Source organism: Hippoglossus hippoglossus, chromosome 7 (assembly GCF_009819705.1).
Source record: "Hippoglossus hippoglossus isolate fHipHip1 chromosome 7, fHipHip1.pri, whole genome shotgun sequence".
Taxonomy (NCBI): Eukaryota; Metazoa; Chordata; class Actinopteri; order Pleuronectiformes; family Pleuronectidae; genus Hippoglossus; species Hippoglossus hippoglossus.
This window is the reverse complement of record NC_047157.1, coordinates 11011203-11037320: the sequence shown is the minus strand read 5'-3', so window position 1 is coordinate 11037320 and position 26118 is coordinate 11011203. Positions and strand designations below refer to the sequence as shown.

At 41.8% G+C, this 26118-nt stretch overlaps 2 protein-coding genes across 5 annotated transcripts; one reads left to right on the top strand and one right to left on the bottom strand.

The window, feature by feature from the left end:
• Window positions 1-830: 830 nt before the first annotated feature.
• Window positions 831-16754, bottom strand: LOC117764063 (proline-rich protein 36-like). 3 transcript variants are annotated; one of them, XM_034589512.1, is made up of 13 exons: window positions 16516-16751; window positions 15367-15584; window positions 14053-14192; window positions 12584-12686; window positions 12155-12326; window positions 8177-10606; window positions 6912-7897; window positions 6472-6580; window positions 6159-6304; window positions 4037-4810; window positions 3751-3803; window positions 3452-3518; window positions 831-2672 (listed from the first exon to the last, which is right to left on the bottom strand). In XM_034589512.1, exons 3-13 carry the CDS (start codon window positions 14166-14168, stop codon window positions 2601-2603), a joined length of 5028 nt encoding a protein of 1675 aa, XP_034445403.1. In that variant the 5' UTR covers window positions 14169-14192; window positions 15367-15584; window positions 16516-16751; the 3' UTR covers window positions 831-2600. The 3 variants fall into 3 exon arrangements, with proteins under 3 accessions (XP_034445403.1, XP_034445401.1, XP_034445402.1); XM_034589510.1 differs by lacking the exon at window positions 831-2672 and adding an exon at window positions 3240-3286 and having other exon boundaries at window positions 3367-3518; window positions 16516-16754; XM_034589511.1 differs by lacking the exons at window positions 831-2672; window positions 16516-16751 and adding exons at window positions 3240-3286; window positions 16145-16498 and having other exon boundaries at window positions 3367-3518.
• Window positions 16755-18746: 1992 nt separating this feature from the next.
• On the top strand, window positions 18747-24729 carry stac3 (SH3 and cysteine rich domain 3). 2 transcript variants are annotated; one of them, XM_034589521.1, is made up of 13 exons: window positions 18747-19044; window positions 19688-19728; window positions 20237-20315; window positions 20928-21081; window positions 21227-21324; window positions 21491-21551; window positions 22134-22231; window positions 22405-22471; window positions 22781-22830; window positions 23328-23410; window positions 23545-23596; window positions 23722-23859; window positions 24428-24541. In XM_034589521.1, the coding sequence occupies exons 2-13, from the start codon at window positions 19721-19723 to the stop codon at window positions 24533-24535; spliced, it is 996 nt and encodes a 331-aa protein (XP_034445412.1). In that variant the 5' UTR covers window positions 18747-19044; window positions 19688-19720; the 3' UTR covers window positions 24536-24541. The 2 variants fall into 2 exon arrangements, with proteins under 2 accessions (XP_034445412.1, XP_034445411.1); XM_034589520.1 differs by having other exon boundaries at window positions 18752-19024; window positions 24428-24729.
• Window positions 24730-26118: the final 1389 nt, after the last annotated feature.

Below are 26118 nucleotides of genomic sequence, written 5' to 3'. Positions count from 1 at the left end.
GCCATGGGAGGGCAGAGAGGACTTTTGATTGAAAAACGAGTTTAGGCCTCACGGTGCAGCAGCATCACTGAGTCCGATCAATCAATTCAATTTTGTTTATGTAGCCCATATTCACAAATCACAATTTGTTTCATAGGGCTTAACAAGGTGCGACATCCTCTGTCCTTATCCCTCGACTAAAGAAGGGGACAACTTTTAACAGGGGAAGAAACCTCAGAGAGCCACAACTGAAGGATCTTCATGGACTCTAATGATGTTGTTTTATCTTTAGTGTCATTCTTCATATATGTAAAGTGTCCTTGGGTTCCTTGAAAAGTGCTTTAGCCCAAGGCTGATAAACTGATGACAAATAAACAGAAAATATAGAATGTTACTCAATAGAGCACCTATAGCGCCCCCATCAAGATCCATGAATTATTCAAGCCTTGATTTTGTGTTAATGTAAAATATTTTAAGTCTCAATTAATTAGGATGTTCAACATTTTTTATTATTTTCTATTCTGTATATGTATTCTTATCTGATTTTACTTTTGTTTTAAGTCTGTTCGGCTTGGAAATGCAGAGTTGACTTTCTGAGGAACTTTTCTTGATCTGTAATACCTGTAATTTTATGATTATTTTAAAGAGTGTACGACTGACTCTTATTTGCTCCAAGCTGTCAATTACTACAAACTGATTTCTTCATATATTTTGTCCCAACAGTAAACAATCTTATCAATATGATGCATATTCAACAAAGTTCAAGTTAGAGGCAAATTCAGATAAAAACAAAATAAACTGCATCATAAAGCTGCTCACATCCTTTTCTGAACAGACGTCAACACAAGATACATTTTCTGTAAATAGTTTAATATTAAATAAAAAAAGACTCCCATATAAAAAAGAAAGCTACAGTCCACAATTTAATCGTCTTTTTAAACATAAGTATTGAAAGCAAAGGGGTAGAATGAGAAAAATACTTAATTACAATTCCCAGAAAAATTCACAATTCATTGTTTTCTCTCGTCTCTTTCTCTAACAATATAAAATCAAAATAAAACACATTAACTGTACATATGTACAAATCTCCAAGTGTAGAAATTGCATAATCTGCTTTCTTTTTCACTTTTCTTTATTCTTTTTTTATTTATTTTTTTAAATACAGCTAGTGATGCCAGTACTCTTGGGGCGGGGCAGTGTGTGGAGGAGAGCTCAAACAGTGACATGAGACAGAGGGAGGATATTACTCCAAATCCACAGTAACACACGGACTCAACAGATCCACGTAGGACATTATCACTCTCTGCGTCTTACGTTTTCCAGCCATTCATTCATACACTCCAAAGACATACTGTTCTTTCTATAAACTGAGCTCATGTTCAGTTTCAAAATCAAATCCTTCTTTTTTTCTCTCCACACATGTATCTCGTGGCTGGGGGTGAAAGTTTTGGGTGAGTGTTAAGTCAACAGATAATTACATAGTCTCCATCACACCACAGCCACAAGTATTTCTTCACAGCAACAAGTAACGCAGCATGTGAAATTTAAGTGGGTTACAAAAGTGAAGTAAATGGTGCTCAAAGTTTTTTCTGAATTGTTCCAGATTCAGTTGTGGACCTTGCAAACTTCAAAATCTGTAGGTGTTGTCAGTCACTTGTTCCCTGCTCTTTAGGGGGGGAAATTAATGTGTTATGACATGATTCAAACAGTTGTACAAAAAAACTCAAATTTAGAATTAACATTTTCTCAGTTCATAAGATTATTAGTGATATATAAACCATTATGGGAAATCTTGACAAGATGTGGAATCAGGATTAGAAAAACAACATGTGACAAGTGGCCGATGTAAACTTGAAACCTGATAGTGAACCACATTATTTCCTTGGCTTAGCCCATACAAAGGTTATTTCATCCTGAGGAAGGAAAACAAAAAACTCTGGTTCTTCTCATATTCTTCCAGCACCTTTCTTTCTTTCTTTCTTCATGAATTCTTTGAAATACAACTGCTGTGCATTTCTTTACCTCACTAACGAACTGGGTCTTGTGTGTGAGAATTCAACTCATGATTGGACAGCGAGGGGCTCAGCAATAGCACTGTTGTCCAACACACACTCAAGACACATAAAAAGACACACACACTTCCACACATGTGCACACACACACTTTCAACAGAGAGCATCGTTCAAGTAGATGGGCTTTATCCTGACTCACAGTTACACACTGATGAGAAGAAAACAGTACTTGTTTGTTATTTTTTGTATTTTCTCACTGACATAAATCTAACACCAACCATAATTAACAGATCTCTGATCACAATGTCAAGCAACCATTATTTTGTGAACTAGACCTAAGAGAAGACCTAAGTGAAAAAGTATCCACAAACTCTCTCTTCAATTTTTTTGGGACTTTTTTATAAATTAATTTTCAGACTAGATCTCTCTCCTATGCGTTTTTCATAGTGGTTGCCATAACAATGGTTGACATGACAACGACATATTAGTGCAGTTGAATTAATAAGAAAAAGGGCTAAACAGTGGTGATGATGGTGGAGAAATGGAGGGGGGATAGAGGGCTGCCTATGATTGCTGCACACAGCTCTGACTGACAGCTCCCTCCACCAATCACTGTCTCTGAGACCTGGCGCCTCGCCGCCTCCTGCCGCGGACCGACCTCTCAGGCTTCAGCAGTGCTGTCTGGAACAAGAGAGAGAGAGAGAGAGAGTACAGTCAGTCAGGCTTATCTCCTCACAAAGCTGCTGATCTAGACATATTTGAGCCTCTCTTTCCCGTGTTTATAAAGAGTTTGTTGTCATTGTCTGATATCAGAAGCAGAGGCCGAACATGCAAATAGAGCATTACAGGGATTTCAGGATTCGCACACCTTCTTAAAGAACTTTTCGGGTTTTTCCATGATCTAATGCATCAAATTAGTTAGAGAAAAGGGTCAAAGATAATTACAGTTACAATATATTTATAATGACAAGCTTTACAGTAGCTCACGGACAACATGGGCACCTGGTTATGTTTTAAAATGGAAGAGCAATCTTTAAAATATGGGGGTTTGGGGTCCTACATCAACAAAATTGAAATGCTTAACCGTCAGTATATAACTGGGTGGACCAGGGCAGGAAATTCTTAAATATATATATTTATATAATAAATAACCTTAAAACAAACGGTTGATCAAACCTGGATGAAGGAAATAGTCTTTCATCAGCTATCTAATTCCATTGTCACCTGTGTATTTTACACAGAGGTTCTAGTACCATCTTATTTCAGAGCACCACGAGCTGGTTTAGTTGTACTGTTACGCAGGAAAGAATAAAAATAACTTCAAAAGCAGATCATCTTATCCTACATTTTCTCAAATTGCGATTTTTTTAAACTGGAGGTTTGAAAGCTAATCGGCAACCAGCACTGCTGATAATTAAACTGATAGATCTGTGAGGCACGGAGGGGGAGCTGGCTCTTACTGTAGCCTTGGTTTCCTCTAGTGCTGTTGCATCCATGTCTCTGAAGTCCTCCAACACGTTCTGTAGCCTAACAAACAAAGTAAGAAACACATTAGTACTCACTACAGGATGATAAAGCCAAATATGCTTGATAAGACAGTTGTAATGAATCATAAGCAAAACTAAAATATTGTCTAAAGTACTAAAGATTACAGTGTTTGCTCAGTGAGTCCATCTCAGATTTCTACTGAAAATAAATGTATTCAGATTATTCCACTGTCTACATGTCTAAGAAATGAACAATTAAAAAGACAACTTACGTTTGTTTCCTTTTCCTTCCTCTTCTGGCTCCGCCCACTGTTCCTGCTTGATCCTTAGAAGGTGAAAACAGAAATCCCATTACAAAAACCCAATAGTGAAAGCATCCATCACTGATATAAAATGCAGCCTCTCAAGTTCATTACAATACTAATTCATCTATTTTTACACTCTGAGGTTGATACAAACATCCAAATCCTGTTGTCTCAGCAGGATGATGCTTCAGTCCCAATTTGTGATATGAAATTGTGCCTGAGCTGAAAGAAAACAGAGGAACGTGACACTCACCCTCCCCTGTTCAGTGTGCAGCAATGTCCCAGCTGTCTCCTCGCTGGGCCTCACACTGCATCCATCCATGGGACTGAGGTACCCTGAATGGGGAATACGACCCTGCCTATCCCCACCTGCCTCCACGAAAGGGCACGCAGCTGCAGCAGGCCCATGACAGTCCGTCTTAGCCTCCTCCAAGTATATGGGTGGCATAGGAGGCTCTGGGTGGGTATGTCCCTCTACTATGACTGGCTTCCTGTGCAAGGGTGACGTAGACCCGTCCTCACTGGGTTTGGGTGTCCCCTGAGCAGGGGAATGGGCTGCTGCTTCCAGGCTGAGTCGGGAAAGGTCTGGGTTACGGAGGGAGCAAGCCCTACGAGGACTTAGGGAGATTGGGGCACTTGCCTGCGGCAGAGTTGGGACAGGGGTGGATGGGGTATGGTGCTCCACTGGGAAAGAAACCGGCGGTAAGGCACAGAAGGGTGAAGTGGGGTCAGATGGCCCCAAGTGGGCCCCATCTTCCTGCTCTTTAGCACTGACTTGAAGGAAGGAGGTATAAATTGTGTCCATGAAAGAGGTGTAAGGATCAATAACAGACCTTCCCTCAGATTCTCGCTGGGGGGGTGGCGTGGGGTCATGGGCAAGGGCAGGAGCTGATGGCGGAGCTGGAGCAGGACTGTGGACCACATCAGGGGCAACCTGATTGGCTGGAATGTCTTCCTGCGGAGCAGGGCTTTGTGTTTCCTGCATTGAGACTGGCTTCTCTCCTTCTGAGTGTGATGCAAGGTTTAGCTGCAGAAAAGAAAGAAAAAAAAAGTTCAATCAGACAGTCAAACTTTCCAAAAACATTTTAAGGACACAAATGGAAAACAATTGAAAAGCAAATTATCAACATTCTTTGGCATATGCAGTATACTGTACAAATACTGTCGTAAGCCACAGACAATGTCTACTGGATCCGATACTTGTCTAATTTGCCTAAATGTTAAATAGGTGCCTTACACATTGAAATACCAGATGTAAAGTAATATATTTACACATTTTCTAACAAACTACAAACTAACCAGGACCTGGTTTAAAGCTATTTGGTTTCTAACAATAAATAATTGATACAATTAAAGCAGATGTGATGCAATCCACTAGAGTGACGACATCTCACTCTCCTCAAGTTGCTGGACCGAAAAATACACAGCACTTATACAGAGGTGTTACATAGTGAAGGTTCTTTACTCAAGCAAGATCAATCAATGATCGTTCCATATCTGACCTACTGTGTTGAAGTTTGGGGGAAGTGCTAGCAAAACATATACCCATTCAGTTTTCATTTTACAAAAAAGAGTCATCAGTAGAAGTCGATATAGAGTTTACATAGAGTTTACAGTATTCTGCAAATTATGTATAAAGCTCCCAAGACAACTTTGCCTACCAACATCCAGAAAGATTTGAAAAAAGAGGAAGCTATTATAAGGAACAGAGATCTTTAAAAAACTGAGATACAGAAGCTAATTGATGGAATGTCACATAACAGTGAAAGGAATCAGTTTATGGAAAAATCTCAACAAAGAAATCATAGAATCTAAAACAAAAATTATATTAAAAAAATAAACAATTAAAGCCAGTTTGTTGAGGAAATACAATGCAATGTGTTAATTAAGTTTTGATGTGAGTGGCTGTGTTGGCCTGCAGCTATTTGAATTTTGTTGAATCATTAGCTTTGTTAATTAATGTCTTGGGAAAGAGGGGCAGATCTCACACACACACACACACACACACACACACACACACACACACACACACACACACACACACACACACACACACACACACACACACACACACACACACACACACACACACACACACACACACACACACACACACACACAGGAAAGGCCGATAAGACTTGCCACTGGCAACATTTAGCGTTTTAAAGTGCAAGTTACAGTCCATACCGCTGCCACTTTTCTATTTTGTAAACTGCTCAGTTTTAATGAGAGTTGGAGTCATCTGTCCAGATCTTGATCTTAAGTATCAGTTTAAAAATTCACAGCATCATTGAATATTCTAAAAGCATACATCCACAATAAAATCCCTGTTCAGGCAGTAGCCTCCATATACACTTAATCCACCAGCTTCCTACCTGTATGTTGTTGAGCAAGTTGATGGCCCCATCAGGACCCTGCAGCAGAGGCATACCCAAAGCAGAGGTTTGGACTGAGGGCAGGAGGATGGAACCTGCTCCAATCCCGACCATGTTGTGAAGGCCCGCGATGCCAGAGAGATCTCCTACCGAAGACACATTTCATAGGTACAGTGATATAATCTCATACTACTACAAAGAGCCTGCAGTGTTCCATGTTTTTATATAGAGAACAGGTCATATATAAGTCATTCCTAACACACTGAATTTAATCTTGAGAAGTAAGTGTTACTTAAGGGTGGGCACAACTCACCTAATACAGCTGGGTTAAGCAAACTGGGAAGTAACTGTTGGAGGATGGAGTTGTCCTTGCCTTGGAGAGACAGGGGTATGAGGGTGTCAACACCAGCATCAGTAGATACCTGGAGAGTTGAGTAGAGGACAGGAGAAGATTTCAGTTTCAGGCCTCCCAAAAAAACGATTAAAAAAAAGGTAGAGACCGGGACAGGTTTCCAGAAATAAGTGCATTCACAACTCAATTCAACAACCACAAAAAACAATGTTGTTTGATGAGGACTTCATTTAAATGTATTTTAGAAAAAACATTTTTCAGATGTGAAGGAATTTTCTGCATTTAGAGGAAAAGAGCAACTACAGCAGAAAAAATGGAGCAGGGAAGGGAAGTAGCTCACAGGTGTTTTAAGGGAAACTAGGAGCTCCAAGGAAAGAGTTATAGGAGACAGGGGAGCCTACCTGAGGTTGGGTATGTTGGGATAGCTGTGCAGGAGCTAACTGGGTGTGGGGAGGCGGGTGGAGCTCAGCAGAGCTCAGGGCAGCGGAGAGCAAGGCAGGGCTGAGGGGCAGGAAGGCTGCAGGGGAAGAAGGAAGAGTGGCAGGGAGGAGCAAAGACTGCAGGGCTTGGATAAGGCCCTCAGCTCCTGGAGGGATGGGCAGAAGGCCCTGGGCGACCTCCAAGAGCCCCGGGCCCGGTAGGGTAGATGGATCAAGGAGGCCAGAGACTTTATCCAGGGTGAGGCCCTCCAATGTGGTTTGGTGTGGATGCTGAAGAGGAACTTCCAAACTGACCTGGCTCAAATGACCCAGCCCAGACAGAGGTATCAATGGTGCCTGCTGTTGCCCGAGCAACAATGAGGCCATGAGCAGAGCCTGAAGGTTGGTCTTTTCTGTTAGCCCAAAATCAGCTTCCTGTCCTGTGGTAGGGGTAGAGGCTGGGGGTGGGAGGGGGTTCAATAAGCCCAAAAGGTTCAGAGGCAACTCCCCTTGGGTACCACTCAACAAGGGCAACAAGGGAAACAGGGGATTGTTTAATTGCTGTTGCTTCTGTTGTTGATCCTGGTGTTGCTGCTGTGTCTCTTGTTGTTGTTGTATCAGTAACTGCTGTTGCTCCGGTGTTTGTAGTGTAGCATTGGCAGGGGGCATCTGGGCATGTTGTCCTCCCAACCACATCCCCCCTAGGGGCAATGAAGCAAGGACTGTAGGGTCCAGGAGGGATGGTAATCCTCCTGTGGATGACAGCAGTTGAAGCAGCTGCTCTTGGTTCATGAAGGGAAAGGCCTCTGCCAGAGGTAAGGTGCTGGTCGAGTCTGCCATGGCTGAAGGGGTAGGGGGATTGTTATTATCCCCAAGACGAGTGGAGAATACAGGCCCAGGGCTGACGGCTGCTGGAGGTTTGGTTACTGTGGAGACCTTTGGGTCCGCACATCCAGGCTCCTCTGGCCCTGCAAAAGAAATGACATAGATCAATCATCTTTTCCCAGGCTGATTCAAACAACCAACCATTTTTAATACAGGATTTAACTGTGGAGGCCATATAGCCAAACACAAACCTTGTATTTATCAAAGTTGTAAGATAAATATTTATGACAGATTTTTGGTCTCCATTTAGGTATATTTTCAGTATGCTGCAAATCTTTAACAACCATTTAACTTCTATATGCTTTAAAAACTTATATTTCATTTACAGGAGCAATATACTGCAGAATAAAGAATATCCTAACCTGTAGCACGATTTCCTTGGGAAGACATCTCAACATCACTGGTACGGTCAGAGGAGCTGCCCTCCCCTTGTGGAGCCGTGGAGGAGGCTGCGAGAAGGGCCAGAACATGGTTGCTAAGATCGAGAGGCTTCGGGGAGGTGGATATTGCCATAGAAACACCATGAGAGTGACTAAGGTCCATTGATGTTGATGTGCTGCTACTACTCATCTCCATTCCCACGGTGCCCCCTGGTGAGGCTTCCTGCAAAGGTGCCTGGGAAACTGAGTCTGTTGTAGGAATGTGACTCTCAGTTGGTTGAGTCTTGTCAGAGGGAGTTGGGCACGTACGCAGAGATGGGCTGTTGCTGTTGCGTAAAGCTACATTTGAGTTGGGCAGCAGTGTTGAAGAAAGAAAATGTCTCTGTAGGGGACTTGATTTTGTTGAATGTAGGTATGAATGAGACTGTGCTGATCTGAACTGAGAGGAAGTGGGAGGAGGAGAGAGCTGCAGAGAAGTAGTGTCATTACTTTGGGAGGGGGACTGTGAATGCCTGATGTTAGAATGAGGAGCAGGAGAAGAGGGTGACAGTCTCGGGCTCTGTCTATTAGTGTGACCAACTCCTTCAATAGACATAGATCCTGGCTGAGCAGAAGAGGAGTTAGAGACTGTAGTTGTGGTCTGTGAATTCTGCACACTGAGTAGGTGCAACAGAGCAGACAGAGGCTGGGTTGGAGGATCCAAGCCAAGGGGTGTGGGCGTCAGGCCTGTAGTGAAATCCAGAGGCTCGTTTTGTCGTGGAGGCCTGGGAAGGTGTGCGGTCTGTCGAGGAACAGGGAGCCTGGTTATCTGCCCGGGGAGGAGATGATGATGATGGGTATCCATGACAGCATTCTGGTTCTGCACAGTTGAGGTAGAGGAGGAGGAGTGCAAGGAGGAAGGGGAGGAAGACGAGGAAAGGTTGATAACTGTGGCAGAAGCAGCTTCTCCTGGTGGCATCTTCTGTGGCCCATTAGCCAGCTGCTGAGTGTCTCTTAGCATGCTGAGCACTGTCTGAGATCGCCGTTGCCTCTTCCTGTGCGATGCATTGCGCTCTGTGGTGGGAGGCAGGTGGGGCAGAGAGGAAGCCAGGGACTGAGCCAGAGAGTGGCACGGAGGAAAGAGGATGGCAGAGGCTGCTGCAAGGGAGGGATGGGGAGACCTAGAAGCGGTGGAGGAGGGAGGGTGGCTGTTATGTAAAGTGCTGTTAGTTACCTTTGACGACTGCTGCTGCTGTGCCTCTTTCAAGATGTCCAGAGAAGAGTTCAAGCTCCCTGCGTTGCTGGCCACATTTGAGCTCTGGCCCTGGGTTATCTGGTTTGCCAGCTGAGCCTTGGCAGCTGCAGAGAGCAAGTTACTTGCAGGGAAAGAAGCTGGGTGTGGCATTTTGCCCTGATGGCTGTGGTGGTGGTTCAAAAATGCCCCCAGAGGTAAACTAGAGGGGCCTGCAGAGCTTAACCCAAAACCTGGTGGTCCCGAGCTGGAAGTCTGACTCATGATACTCTTAGAAGGCTTCGAGGAGCAAGCATGAAGGTTGCTACCGCTTTGGTTGGTCAGTAAGGAGGGGTTATTAGGGTTTAGGAGGTGGTGGTTATTAGTGCTGCTGTTGCCTGAGTTCTTAAACTGCTCCAAGATATCTTCCAGCTTGTACTTGGGGAAATGGGGGCTGGGGTTTGGGGAGCCACCAGGGAGAGGGGAGAGTGGAGAGGAAGAGGTGGATTTCCTCCTCTGAGACAAGTTACTTCCCATCTGCCCTCCTCCTTCTGCTGCTGCTGTAGTGCCTCCGCCCTGCTCAGAGATAGGGGAGGGAGACGCAGAAGGGTGTCGTGTCCGCTGGTGAGGAGAAACACAGTTTATGTTATGAATAGAGGGAGAGAGGGAGGGAGACGGAGAGGGGGTGGAGCCCCCCATGATGACACCATGAGGATGATGAGCGTTGGTCTGTCCTCCTCTTCCTCCTCCACCAAGGTTCTTAGGGGAGGAGGGAGGAGGTGAAGAGAGCGACCCGAGTAGAGGAGAACTAGGGGTCTCTGGAGTTTTGGGTGTTCTTTGACCTTGGCTGACATTCTGAGGTGTGGGTGTGCGGGTTGACCTCTGAGCAGCGCTGTAAGAGGGGAATGTGGAGGTGGAGGAAGAGGTGGAAGGTGCAGGGAGAGAAGGAGGATGGTGAAGCCTTCTCAGGGTATCTAAGGGATGATGAGGGTTTGTGCCTGTGTGGAGGATAGTGGAGGACCCATTATATGGGTAAATAAACTGGTGGGAGGATTTAGGGCTGGCACAGGGATTTGAGTGGAAATTGTTGTGGGGTCGAGCAGGGACTGGATGGAGTTTGGGATGGTAAAGGCTTCGGTCCTCTTCTTCCCTCTCCACGAGTATTCCATTAAGATCGCGACTGTCCACTCGACTGCTCACCTCTGAAAGTGAAGACACACAAAAGAAAGGCTTGTTATTTCCTTTTCTCATCCATTATAAAAACTCTTCTGGGCTAATTACTGTGTATGAATATTCTGTTTGGAAAGAGCATCCTGATGTTTCATCTTTAATGCGGTAATTGGTGTGCAAGATGCTTCAGAAATACAACCAAGCACAACCACTAACTTTTGTCAACCAGTAGATTTTGAAAAATGAAGGTCTGTGGACAGAGGAGATGTCAAAAATCATCCATCCTTCCATTATCTAAACCATTTATCCAGCAAGTGTTGCGTAGACGGGGACTGGAGCCAATCCCCGCTGACATTCGGCAAGAGACAGGATTAACCCTGGACAGGTCACAAGCTTATTGGAAGGCAAACATACAGAGACAAACAACAATTCACATTCACACCTACAGACAAATTTGAGTCTCCAATTAATCTAACCCCAATCTGTATGTCTTTGGAGGATGGGAAGGATGCCAGAGTACACTGAGATAAATCATGTAGACATGGTAAGAACATGCCAACTCTAAAAACAATATGACACCTTACCAAGGAGGGAAAAAGGGAATGGGGGGAATTTATTATGCCCAATATAAGCACAAATACAGGCACTTAAAAGGCATGAATAACACAGAAAAAGCTTGGATCAGCAGCTACTAGGCAGGAGGACCTTTTGGATACATAACTGCGTACCTCAATTATACATGGTAATGAGGTTTGCTGTTTAAATATAATTATTGTTATATTGGTGGATGTCTGTGTGATGTTAAAATGTGTCATGTATAGAGCTCTAAACACACTGAACTCAAAAACACTTTACCAGTTTGCAGTAATTGGTGACATTTTGTAATCCAAATATTTTCACTCAATCAAAGAATTCACACCCTTTTAAACCCACGTGTAACAGCCTGTGATGAAAAAGTATTTGTTAAATAAATATTGAATGAATCCTGTTGTGTGAAAACTGGACTTACATTAACAATACTGCTATTTGAATAAGAGTTGTGTCAGTTCTGAGTGGCTAACGGCTCCAACACTGACTTCAGAGAAGTGGTGGAGTTAATGCTTACAAAACTGATTTGGATAAGGGAAAATTTGTATAAAGTTATTCACTTTGCTTTAACTTTACCCCTGGGGACAGTCTTGAATGAAAAGACTTAATCAGGAAGTGAATGGTGACTATTTCTGTGGACAGCAGGTGTAAATGTTGCAAGAGTAATACGTACAAAAATCGTATAACTGTACATGTAACCATTGATGTAAGGTTACTAATGTGCATACAACACACTCAACTCCACCATAGACAGTTTTGATAGAAAAAAGTGCAGGTTTTATTAAAATCTGGTAGACTGAGAGTCTCCATCCACAGCAAAATAAAAACTATAACTTACTAAGTGATTCTGATCAGCATCTGTTTAGTAAATGTGTAGTAATTCGTATAGAAAAGTTATTTGCATCGATTTGTTTATTATTTTATTCAACAATGTTTGATATAAAGGTTCAGTGTGTCTCCTCTGAAGTGTGTCTCAATGCTTCAAGATTTACCTGCATGATGAAGGTTGTTGAAGGGCAGCTGGGAGGCCTGCATACTGCGACACAGAGCAGCCATGGCTACCACTTTCCTGCGGTGGTTACACAGTTTGGTCATGTCCTGCTCTGTTTTGCCTAAAGGCTGGCTGTGCTGTTTTACCTTCACTCCCACAGTGAAGTTGAAAACCTGCAGGATACCAGATTAAAAGAGCATTAGGAGGAATTCAGAGAGAACTCTGCCTGATGTTTATTACATACTGGTCAGTTGATTTTGAAGAGGTTAAAAGGTAATCACTAGGTTATTTCAATATTTGTACGAGTAAGTGCACACTGATAATTTGTGGATATGACAGTAGTAGTGCTTTAAACTGAATTCAAAGAGCAAGAGTGGCTCCTACGTTATCACACACATACAACTTTATAACTTTTATACTACAAGCTTACCTTATGGATGATGAGTGGACACTCCAGACCACATTTGCAGGTGCCATCAGTCAACAGATAGGTCTTGACCTCATCCAGAGAGGACAAGGCAGTGCCACTGGGACTACACGAAGAAGGCAGCAATAATTAGTTACAGCAAACTCAAAGTAAACAGAAAAGTAAATGAACAAAGACAAGTTCAAGGCACAGCAAAGTTTTAAGTAGCAGACCTGAGCACACACCAGAATCTGCCCATTAATTAAAAATGTTGTGTTTTAAGTGCCTCTCTAAAAAGTTCCCCTACTGTATGTTTTTGGAACTGAAAAAAGAAAAAGAAAAAACTACAGAAAATTGCAGGAAAAAATCCCCACGTGGCAAATCTTCATCGAAAAGAGGTAAGGTTTCTGTAATAAAGACCCAAAACATTTAGAATGAATTAAATGTGATGATTTGTTAAATTGCCATTTATATTAGGGCTGCACGATATTAGGAAAACATGCAATAACGTTGTTTAATATCGCGATGACGATATGACTTGCGATAAATAAACATAAACTGTCCCTGGCTACGGACGCAGAGATCACGGACAGCTCTATGGCCGGGAGAAGGCGCACAGCCCAGCCCTAACTCATTAATACTAATCATTATCTGATTGTCAGTGTTGATACTGTGGCGACAAACAAAGAAACTTTAGCGAGTCTGTCAGCTCACACACACACACACACACACACACACACACACACACACACACACACACACACACACACACACACACACACACACACACACACACACACACACACACACACACACACACACACACACACACACACACACACACACACTTAAATTCTCAGTTTTCTCTCTCTAATCTCTTCTTATTCTCTTGTTCCGACAATGAACAAGCAGGGCTCCAGTTGATTGGCAATATATATTAACACAGAGCGTGAATGCATGGAGCATGAAACACCATTTATTGCTGTTTTAGCGATATACGTCTATCTCACAGGTTGATATCGCGATGACGATAGATTTTCAATATATCATGCAGCCCTAATTTTAAATCCATGTCTGTCCAGAAAAATAAAATGTGTTCAGTGTGTTTTATCACAGCATATTCATTATTGAGCTGCGGCCCAAAACAGGTTTTGTGACATCACATTGACCTTGACCTTTGACCACCAATTTAGTGAAACTTTTGTCCAAGTACACGTAAGTGAATGTGTTCTCAGCTCTATGTCACCTTGTCATTTCTTTTTGTCGGTAATTTGAAGAATCTCATATTGTGGGTACTTGGCTTGCTAGTTAACGTTCATAACTTAACTGATCACAAATCTAAGTTATAGTTTATGTATAAATAAATTGCTGTTACATTAGATCAAGCTCATTCCTGCTTATTCAGCTCAGGTGTATTTCTGGTATTTGACCAGTTTGAAAATATACAAACATGTGCAGTGAGCTTGCAGACACTTTCAACTGAGCCAACACACCTGACATAGATCACCTGCCAGCCCTCCACTCTCCTCTGCCAGCCGATGGGGACGTGTATTGCAGTGGCGTGGACACCATCCTTGTCCCCACTGACAGTCTCACTGCCTCCCATCATTTCGTAGCTGCAGCGTGCCAGCACCTTGGAAAAGAAGCTAATGTTAACAGATCATTCCAACTCAATACCGTAAAATGAAGTTCAATTACTTTAAGGGACAAGAGTTTGGATATATTGGCTGCAGCTCCCCCCGCCGTGAGCCCCATAAGATAAGCAGTATGATGGTGGATGGATAGACGGAGTTTAGATATGTTATACCTCTTTTACGTCAAAATGATCGCGTACATGGGTTCTTCAAATGCACATAAAGAAACAAAAAAAGAAGAATTACTCCTTTCCCCTTGCCAGTAAAGGAGTTTGCCCTTCTGTTTTTTCCCTTAATGAGTCATGTTTGACGTCAAAAATGCACCAAAATACTGAGAGGCTCTCTCATCTTGGTGTCAAGCCAGTGATACATCTTGCACGATAAAAAGACAAAAATATTGCAGATGGGCATTGTTCCCAAGATGTAAAAAACAATATGTACACAAAAGTTCATGGCTATTTAAGTGACAACGCCCAGACTATTAATGCACACTATTACACTGAGCAGAAAAATGTTGAGTCAGTTTCTAGACTGCCAAGTTTAAGAAGAAATTTGCGCGTTGACCCAGGTGTCATGTTTCAATCACTGTCGATGTCACGTATCCATTCCCATTGCAGACAATAGCCAGATGTTAGTGGGGGCTTTACAAATACCCTGTTGAGAACAAATCCTTGTTTTTTCATTTTCAAAGTCAATGTCATTGTCTAAAATGTTTTCATGTGTTCATTTTTTTAAGTTATGGTCTAAAGATGTCTTATAGAGTCATTCAATGACATTGTGTAATGACCCATTACTACTGCATATAGCATCCAAGGTTTTACAGAGTTTTAAAATAGTCACATTTATTTTCAGAGCCCATATGGATGCTTAAAATGGATGAGTGAATGTCTTTGCAGTGAAATCTAAGGAATATCAAAACTGATTAAAACAACCTGTATGCCACATCCATCTTTTTAAACACCACATGTAAATGTCAAACATCAAACATTAATAAATTAAACCACTATGATGAAATCTGCGTCGATTTAACAGAATCATGAAACATGCACAAACTAAACGTATTCTGATAATAAACTTATCACTGGGTGTGGTCATGGCAAAAGAAAACACGATTTTAGTTTAAGGTCAATTAAGGTAAAAAACAAACAAACAAACAAAGCACTTTTTACATACCGTGTCATCTTTGGGAAGCCAGGGTCTGTTTTGGCTAGGGGATCCACTGTCCGGTGTACATGCTGGTGGGTTAGAAGCGCACAGACTGCCAGTAAAACCTGACTCGATGCCTGGACTTTCCCCCGGCTGTGAGGCAGCCCCGCGCTGTAGAGGATGACTCCTGCAGATGTATTTGTTCAGCTCACATCAGAGTAGGGGCTCGGGTGAAGATGAAGCGCCTGCAGAAGAAGTGTGGAGGTGGGTTATGTAATCTGTCAGGGTGAAGCAGGGTAAATAACTCGCGCTCGAAACTGTTTCCTGCAAATGATGTCATGGCAGCAGCAGCAGCGGCAGCGTGCTCACATCAGAGAGATCACTGTGTTATAAAAGAAAACAAGTTCAGGACGAGCTGCGGCTGCTCTCATGTGGGAGGGTGTGTTTGGATAGGCCCGTAGTTTGCTGGACCTTTAGCTACAACATAAAGCAGCTACCCTCCCAAGAAGCTAACGTGCTAGCAACATGGACGCAGCTTGAAATAAAATCTTGAAGCTGCAGAACTCAGGTGAACATATCTGCTCTCTGCAACAACAGTACCTGCCCAACTCCGAGGCAAAGCTAGCAGCTAGCATAGCGGCTAGCAGGCTACCCCACTTTATAGTGCGTTCGTCGTGACAGCTGTCAGGCGCACAAAACACTCCGATGCGAAACTCTTGCGTGTTAGCTACGGTGACCAGAACCGTGCAAAGCCCAGTACAGCTGCACAGGGAAATGCATGCGTGGCCCCACTCCCTCCACTTACTGACTGCCTGACAGCCGTTAGCTAGCCTCGGTGTTAGCGGGACCTGCGAGCCCCTCTCTCTGCCTGCTGGCGAAGTTTTGGAGTCCTGGCTTTTCTGGGTCGCGGGAGAATCAAGAGTTAGCTGGTTAGCTAACGGACTAGCCGCGGAGTGTTTTGAAAACGACAGATACTTAAAAATAAATCGCCGTGAAATAAACTAATCCGTCCGTTCAAATCACGCACTCGGGCGAGCAAAAGCAGCCCTCGGCGTGTGCGCGGCGTCTGCCGGTCGGGTTTAAAACAAAGGGCAATAACGCTTCGTTTTGCTGCGCCTGGGATGTCGCTGCTAGCCCCAGCGGCTAGGCTAACACGGCTAACTGACTGAAATTTACTTGATGGTGGAGAGTCCCGACAAGACTGGAGGATGTCCCGCTCCGCTCCCGCTGCTGCTGCTCCGCTACCCGGCCGCCACCTGGCTCCCAGCTCTCCTAAAGCGTCTTCCAGTCCGAGGTGTTCCCACAACCATAATAACGACCCGTGTAATCCAGATCCACAGCTACCCTCTGTTTTTTTTTTTTCGTACAGATTCCGAGAAAAAAAAATAATGGAGTTTTTTTTAGTCGGGCATGCGCACTGGGTGACCAGGGAGTATTGTACCCGACATGCACCGGGACCTTTGTAGTGCTCCAGACAGGAGCAGGCTAATGGAGGAGCTGTGTGTGTGTGTGTGTGTGTGTGTGTGTGTGTGTGTGTGTGTGTGTGTGTGTGTGTGTGTGTGTGTGTGTGTGTGTGTGTGTGTGTGTGTGTGTGTGTGTGTGTGTGTGTGTGTGTGTGTGTGTGTGTGTGTGTGTGTGAGATGATGATGATGATGATGATGATGACACAATAATAACAGCTCACACAGTTGTACTCATTCTCTACTATCTGCACTGAAATTCACCTTAAAAACACATAGGATGCTGAAAAAAAGTCTAACACACACACAACGTCTATATATATATATGCATTTATATGTATTTTAAATTGTAATGCAATAATGCAAACCACAAAAACTGTCCTTTCACTCCCTGCTTCTTCCATATGAAACTTACAGAGATTTGATAAGATGTTGTTACTGTATCAGATCGCCAAAAGTGAGGGAGGCGGGGGAACACGTGAAAGTATAAAACCGAACAGGCACTGAAATAATATAGGAATGCAATAAAATGAAATGCAGCGAATATGTTCACGCCTGCCTCTACAGATGAAATTGTATAGGTAGAGATACTTGAGTAAAGATGCAGTGGGATGATTGCATGAGGATATAAACTGTATATGGGCTTTTAATCATTTTAATGAGATATTGAAATAAATGTATATAAATATATGCATATATAGACTGATATATAGGCAGGTAGGTATTGCATACAATATGAATATTATCTCGATCAAGTATATAGTTTTCATTTTGTATTACTCCACCAAGGAGATTATGCTGTTGCCCCTGTCCATTTGTTTGTTTGTTCGCTGAATTACAGAAAAACTACCAAAATGATTTCCCGAAAAACTTGCTGGAAGGTTGGGATATTGGCCAAAGAAGAAACTGCTCAAATTTGGAGTAGATCTAGGATTTTCTTTTTTTACTTTTTCAAAATGGCAAGAAAGGGCTTTATTTGCGATTTTCACCAATTTCCAAACTAATAACACACAGATCTTGATGAAGAAAATCAGGCTTATTTAGAGGACTGATATCTATGAGTGTGTGACATTTGGTGCAGTTTGATTGAACTTAAGGAGACTGTTGGGCCCTTGACAGAGGTATGTTCTCTACCACAGCGCCATTCGGTTGAAATTGTTTTAGATCGGTGATGATTCAACTGTATCATTTTGGAGGCTGCCGTTTGTGATGCTGTTGAAGTGTACTAAGGTATTTCTGTTACTTAGCCTGCTCTCTGATAGATAGATATAAATGGGGTGGACGAAATAATAGAAACACCTGTCAACATAATGCCATACAATTTCACGGCACAACAAGCTGCAGCCTCTAAAATGTGAAAAAGCCAGCTTGTATAAAGGTGTTATTGAAGATGTGTTAACACAGACAACAGCAGTTATACTCACCTCTGTATGAGGTGGTTTAGGTGTGAATGCAACAGGCCCTGGTCTGATGTAAGAGCACAGTATAATGTTGCATAATCCACAAACAAGGGCCGCTGCCAGGGCAGAAACACAGGGGTCATGAGTAAAAATCCCTCCTACACAGCACTAACCTCCGAAAGAAAAGAAAAATCCCCCCCTCACATTTTATTTACCTTTTCAAATTTTAAGATATTTTCTTAAAGTGTAAAATCAGGTCAATAACAGCATTGTCATTAGTAGCTCTGTTTTGCTGACAGTGCAACTTAACCACAATATTTAAACAAATTTAAAATGGCACTTTTTCAGATAAAAGTTTGTGCATCCAACTTGCTGGGATTAAAGGACAAAGGCAGTGATCAAAGTAAATGACTTAGTGTGTCTGTGTGTGTCTGCGTGTGTTTCTGTTCCCCCTGAACAAGTGGGACAAGGGGAAAGAGGTGAGTATATGTGTGTGTAATGAAGACAGGGGCGAGAAAGTATCTGATTTCCCCTCGTCATCGGCGCTCAGTCCGAGGCCCCCAGCTGTCGCAAGCAGTCAGCTTGACACATGGGTGCTCAGCCTATCACAAAGACACACACAGACACACACATACAACATTATAGATAACTACACAAATACTCAGATCTTGAACTGGGAATCATACTTTGGGAATCACCTGGAGAGACGACAGAGAGAACAAGGCCAGGGGTCCAGCCTGTGCAAGTTTTAGCACACAACCCCAAGAGCCCTACGCAGCTGGTTTGTCCCACTCGGATCTACAGGGCTCCAGTCATTGTCAGCAGGCGAAGGACTTATTCAACTGGTTTGTAGTGTTCCTCCGTGTGATGTGTGGTTTTGAGGAAAAAAGATTTTTCTTAATTAACAAAGACTCTTTGGCTCTTGTTTACCTTTATTGGCAGAGGCAGCAAATTTAGCTGTGATTAGATTCAATTTCACACACCCCTGAATAGTCGAGGTCAAGTTGTCAAGTGCATTCAAATGGGTGTTTGTGTTTGTGTGTGCGTATTAGCATTAGGTGCACGGCAACATGTAACCTTTTTGTTATGTAGTCACACACAAATACATACTGAAATCTGTCTTCACATGTCTTTGTGTCACTGTGTGCCTTAAACAACATTGTGCTAAACTAGTTTACATCATAAAAATCATATAATATTCTGTTGTGTAACATTTTTTAAAAGTCATCCTTTATAGAGGATAAATGGTGACAAAAGAGTATGCGACAGAAAGTCACGTAAAGGCTACACCTATACACAACATTCAGTTTCATTCAGTTGTGTTTGATTAGAAGTGTGTAGGCTTGTGGCTTTTGTCCAGGTCAGTGGCAGTTGATAGAGGAAAAGACACAATTTAAAGAAATTATACATTAATTAAAATGTATTGACTTTAATGATAAAATGAATAAATGTGCTAAACAGATGAATGAAATCTAAATATCTTCATAGGGGAGGGAGTGCTGACATTGTCCACCTAACACCATGGACCAGTGAGTATACCTCGAAAGATACAAATACATTGCTTGCCCCACTTTGCCTGCCTGCACCTCCTCATCCTCCCCACACGACTCTGTTGAATTTGTTATTGAGCTAAATGTTGCAACAGCCCAGACAGAAAAGTACAAAATCATCCAATGGCACCTCCATCTTAATCAATTATCCATGTCTGTCAATATTGACATACAATAATAAAAAAGCACCTTGATGTTAATTTGAGAAAATGAACCACAGGAGTCTCCCAAAATAAATGATCAACAACTATTTTAAGGTGGAATGGCAATTTGATGCCAACACAAATCATGTCAGCTACATCAGGTCACTGCATGACGTTGTTATAACGAACCAGGAAACCTCAACACATTCAGTTTTCATGTTCACATCCCCTGTTTAAGCCCAAGTTAACACAAACTTTAGTATCTTTAGTATCTGCTTGATTTGGTCTTCCTCTTCGCTCTGTTTTACTTTCTTTGTGTGTGTGTGTGTGTGTCTGTGTGTCAGGGAGGATGACAAAAACTCACTGGATATCCATGACAACCCTCCAGCTCCTGACAATGTAGTGAAGGAGGACGGAGAAACTGTGAGTGACAAGACCATGTCAAATCCCAGCCACCCCCCAATGTTAGCGGTGCCATTCCCGAGCGGTTTAAAATAGCCACCAGCTGGGACAGGAACGCAGTGCAGCGTCAATTGGAAAAATATGAGCTCTGACTTAAGAGTCTTTTATTCCTTGTGGGATAATGTGAAGCTGCAGGCTGATCTGCAGAGGACGAGACCTGCATTATAAATGTGATGAACAACAGAATGCTGATCTTGTCAAACAGGGATGTTGGGACACATCAAATTCTGCAGTTATGGTTGCATCAAATAAAAGCACCATCCAGTGGCAGTCCTCACTCTGTAGGAATTTTCCTGCATATTATTTGAGGGCAAAACTGCACACCAAAATTATTCCACACAAATGTTTGCTTTTGACAATAATACAGAGGGAATGAAGGTGTGGATCCAGGATTTAATTTAATTTAAATTTAATAATTTAATTTTTTTGTAAAATTTGGTGCAGATTCAAATAAAAATCAGATTCTAGGGAATTTCAATGTGGTTTCATGAAGGGATTATTGGGCCTTAGCGCTCCACTGAGTGCCGTTTTTGTGTCTTTAATGACTGTCTAACATACGTCCTTTATCTCCAGGTCTATTTCATATATGAGGAGGAGGTGGAGGTGGAGGAGAAGGAACCAGAACCTCCTCCACCAGTTCTCAGAGTCAACGACAAACCGCACAAGTTCAAGGACCACTACTGCAAGAAACCCAAGTTCTGTGACGTCTGTGCTCGAATGATAGTCTGTACGTACTGGACATTACGTCAACATAGTACATACGCAAACATTAACAAAATCATATAACATTTTTCAATGTAAATGTTTTGTGTTTAATGCTTGAGTCTGGATTTCTGACCAGCCCCTCACATGTTCCTTTGTTTACCTTTCAGTGAACAACAAGTTTGCTCTGAGGTGTAAAAACTGCAAGACCAACATCCATCATTCATGTCAGTCATATGTCGAGTTCCAGAGATGCTTTGGAAAAATTGTGAGTCATGTTCCTTTTTTTAGAAAACAAGAACAACTACAGTACAGTACAGTGGGCTGCTAAAACGCACATATATTCCCACTGCTTTGCCTGCCGTGAGACAGATCTTTGTGACTAAAACTGATTGGACACATTCAAACCCAATGTTTTCTTTTTGTTCCCGTAGCCCCCTGGCTTCAGAAGGGCCTACAGCTCCCCCCTGTACGGCAGCGACCAACCAGATCCAAGTAAGTCTGTAGTAACATCAAGGACATTTTTGTCATAACCTAATTTTTTTTCTAACAATCTGTGGAGAGATATGGAGAAAGTTTAAATTACAATAACAAACATTTGACCTTCAAGTCGATTCTTTTTATTTTTATCGAAAAACAACTGAATAATTAATTTGATCAATAAAATACTAATGTCCAGTTTATCTCCAGATTTTATAACTTTTAGGTTTCCAGATTAATTGAAGGATTAAATAATCTTGGTTTAAAAAGAATGATTTGCCCACACACAAGCACGTGTATGGTAAAAAGAAATATCTAATAACGTGCATCTAATGTCTTGAAGCTTTATAAACGACTGTTTTTCCTGAATTCTAAAAATGAACACAGTTTTTATAGAATTGCAACAACAAACCCAAAGTTTTTAAATATCTGGTCAAACATTTCTTGGACTCATGACAAAAAATCCAGGCCAGGGCCCTTATATATCATATTGTGCAATTCAATTATTTCTGAAAGACGATAGCTTATTCATGAAAAATATCAAATTGAATTATCCACTCTGCTAATAATCGGACTAATTACTCCGTCTTTAACCAGACAACTCGAACAGGAGCGACCCCGTCTTCGACACCCTGCGGGTCGGTGTCATCATGGCAAATAAGGAGCGTAAAAAGAATGAAAACGACAAGAAAAACGTGAGTACTCAATATAGCTTCAATCAGATCACAAACACTTTTCATGAATTCACATTCACAAGGTATCCAAGGAAATACAGCATTTTGAAAAGGTTTGAATTTTATGTGTTGATAAATACATGGAATATAATATTCATGTACATTTCTGATTTTATCATTGTTTTGTCCACTAGATGATGGTGATGATGGAGGAAGAGGAAGAAGAGAACCAACAGCCCAAAGAGAACGATGAGGGAGAAGGTACAAAGAAACAATAGAGTTAGATGGTTACATGTTTTCAGTGTTAGATATTTGTTGTAACAACTTTTCAAAATGAATATCATTTGTGCATAACCCATATTTAACATGGAATAAAGTAAGAAAATAAACAATCCTGAAGCTGTGCTGTAGAAATGCAGAATAACTGTTAAAAAGTTATAAATTCCACAAGGATGTTATAATACAAAATACAAAACAATAACCATAATATGAAATAAGTCGTTCTCAGGTTCTAAATGGCTGTATTGTAAAACAGTGAGGCCTAAGTTGTTGACTCTGATGTGCACACAGGGAAGCCTGATGATAAGAAGGACAAAGGAGAACACAAAGCAGATGAAAAGGTGAGAACCAAACCAGCTGCAACATTTCTACATGCACCTTTTTATGCCTCCATAATAGTCAGTGGCTTGGAGCATTTTCAGGTCGTCCATCCATCCGACCAGTTCTTGCGAACATGATGACTCCAGAACTCCTTGATGGAATTTCTTGATATTTGTCACAAATGTTCACTTAGACTCACAGATAAACTGATTAGACTTGTGTGGTAAAATGTCAAAGGTCAAAGGTCATGGTGGCCTCACAAAACCCGTTATTAGCCTCTTGAATATAGCTCCAAATCTACCACTAGGGATTTTCTTCAAGTTTTGACCAGATATCATTTGGACTCAAAGATGAACTGATTAGATGTCAGGGGTCAAAGGTCATGATGACCTCATATGCATCTGGAGAAACTGCATTGGTTGATGGAGGCATACAACAACAGGGGGATAATTGTAGTTTTGTTATAAATCAAAACCAGTTGTAATCTACAGCAGCCTCTGTTCTTTGTCATCAACAGAGTAAAGGTACATTCTCCCAATCCCACTATTACCTGGCTCTCTACCGCTTTAAGGCCATTGAGAAAGACGACCTGGACATCCAGTAAGTTTGAAAGACAAACAATGCCATAACTACTTTGACTCAAAAGCATTTATTCTTTTATTTGCTTAATCAAATCATTTTCAGCGAGGAAGAATTTTTTAAAATGTTGAGTTTAAACTGTGGTTGTGTGTTAGCCCCGGTGATCGGATCACAGTCCTGGATGACTCAAACGAAGAGTGGTGGAGAGTAAGTGAAACTTCCTGATTTTATTAAGATTTTATCTGAATCTTTGCTGCTTCAGTTCTGTCTTTCTCTTGTTTTTTAAAGTTTGTACTGAGAATGAACTCAAAGTCTCTCCGCCGTGTTTGCAGGGAAAGATGGCAGATAAGACGGGCTACTTCCCCACCAACTACCTCATAAAAGTGCGTGCGTCGGAGAGAGTCTTCAAGGTGACTCGCTCCTTTGTAGGGAACAGAGAGATGGGACAGATCACACTGAAGAAAGATCAGGTAACTGCTGCACTAAAGTGTGCAAGTGTTTGCATTTACTGAGCAAAATGTAAAAAAATTCTGATCATACACAAGATTACACAAAAACAACAGAATGGATTTCCACAAAACTTGATGGAGGGACACGGTATAGGTCAGGGAAGTATCCATTCAATTTTTAAGTGGATCTGCACAAAGTAGTGGTTCCAGGATTTGTTTGTGACTTTCTTTCACATTGCGAGATTGGGGGTGTGTTTGTTAAATATTTTCAACTGAAATGTTACAATCCCCAGGGAATAATTCATTATTCTAGATGAAAAAAGTCAGGTAAATTTAGTGCACTGATGTCTATGAGTAATAGAGACATTTGGTGCAGAATGATTGAATTTAAGGGGACTGTTGGGTCTTGGCAGAGATATGTGTTCAACTGAGTGCCATTCTAGTCTTATGAATGTTTAACCTGCTAACATGAGTGTACCCTCTTCATCAACTTATAAACACAGTGCATGGTGCATGTATAACTGATTAGGAGCCTTTGAGAGCATGTGGAAGTTCGTCCTGACGACACTGCTGCACCTCTGTGTTTCAGATTGTGGTGAAGAAAGGAGATGAGAAAGGCGGCTACCTGAAGGTCAGCACCGGACGCAAGCTGGGCTACTTCCCTGCTGATCTGCTGGAGGAGATCACTGTGACATAGAAACCAGGATGTCCAGTGATAGAGGCCACAACACACTTTAAATATCAGCACAAACTGGTGGCTTACAGCTATTTTCTGCATCTGTCACCTGAAAAAAAATCTAAATTTGCTCTGCAGATGCGTATTTGCTGTGATCCGTTTGTGCCTTTGACACAAAGTGAAGCATGATAACAAAGACATTGAGGATTTGAAAAACTGTTTCATTGACACTTACATTTTTAAGTTGGAAAGACACAATTTGTGATGTAATGGTTTTGTTGTGAATAGTTAAAAAATATAAACGCTAAATGCTTTAATTTACTGCCGGCTGACAGTAGCTTTGAGGACAGGCTGGGGAAACCTGCAGAGGTCATGAAGCAAGTCATGAATTGTTGTGCAATTGATATTTAACAAATGCATCCATGTATTTCAGATGTTTTTGACAATAGTGATGGAAAGTTCCTCTAACATCTTACAACTCTACCTCTGAGTAGCAGATACCTTTTTTATAAGAGGCAGCAAATGGGAAACTGATAATAAATCATAATTAAATCTATGACCTAATCAAAATGATCTAATGAATGATTTGTTACCATTTGCTTCTCTGCCCTTGACAGTTACATAAATAAAAGCCATTTCAACATGTACATAGCTTTCTATTAACAATGTAAAAAGGAAAAATGCAGACAATTGTACTGGACTGGGTTTGAACAGAATTCCACATGATTTTACTGTGGATACGACTGGATAATGCATAACGTGTAAATGTTTCAAATATTAAAACCTGAAGTGCACTTAAATACTTCCTGTGAAACTTGTTTTTTTTTATATTTCTGGAAAGCATCATAGTATTTAAAACTCATCATTTGGTGATTTGGTAAATGAAGAGGTTCAGATGAGCTATTCAGGCAAACCGATGGTGCCTTGAGCGGTGAGGGCTCAGGAAAGGTTTCATCTGTCATTTGATCTGCTCACAACTGTCTGACATGTTCCACACACTGGTCTATGGTTCCACACCAGCCAGGTCAAATCATCAACAACGAAGATCATCAACAAATATTTAGATTGCAAACGTGTCCCTGCTTTGTTTGTTTCATTGAACTGTCTGAACTCCGCTGTGGAGTTCACTGGCAGAGAGGCACTTGACTGAAATAAAAACTATTGAGCAGCGAAGAGAATAAACAGATTTTACACGTGGAGCTGTGTGATCTGCTCCAGATACAAACTCTGCCTCGTTCCCTTGGCAACAACACCACCGATAAAAAAAAACATATCGCAGATTTGTTGTGGCGGCAGAGAAGAGCTCATCCTCTTCCTTCTCTGTACGTGATGCTATAATGACTGTTTACAGTGTTCATCGCAACATAGTGAACCTCGACATTTTGTTTAGCTTTCTTCTAGTATAATAGGCAGCCAGCTGATGGGCGCGTTACTGCCACCTACTGCCCCGGAGGATAAAACACACGACAAAATCGCAATGCCAATCCCTATAGATAGATAGATAGATAGATAGATAGATAGATAGATAGATAGATAGATAGATAGATAGATAGATAGATAGATAGATAGATAGATAGATAGTTAGATAGTTTATTCTCTTCACA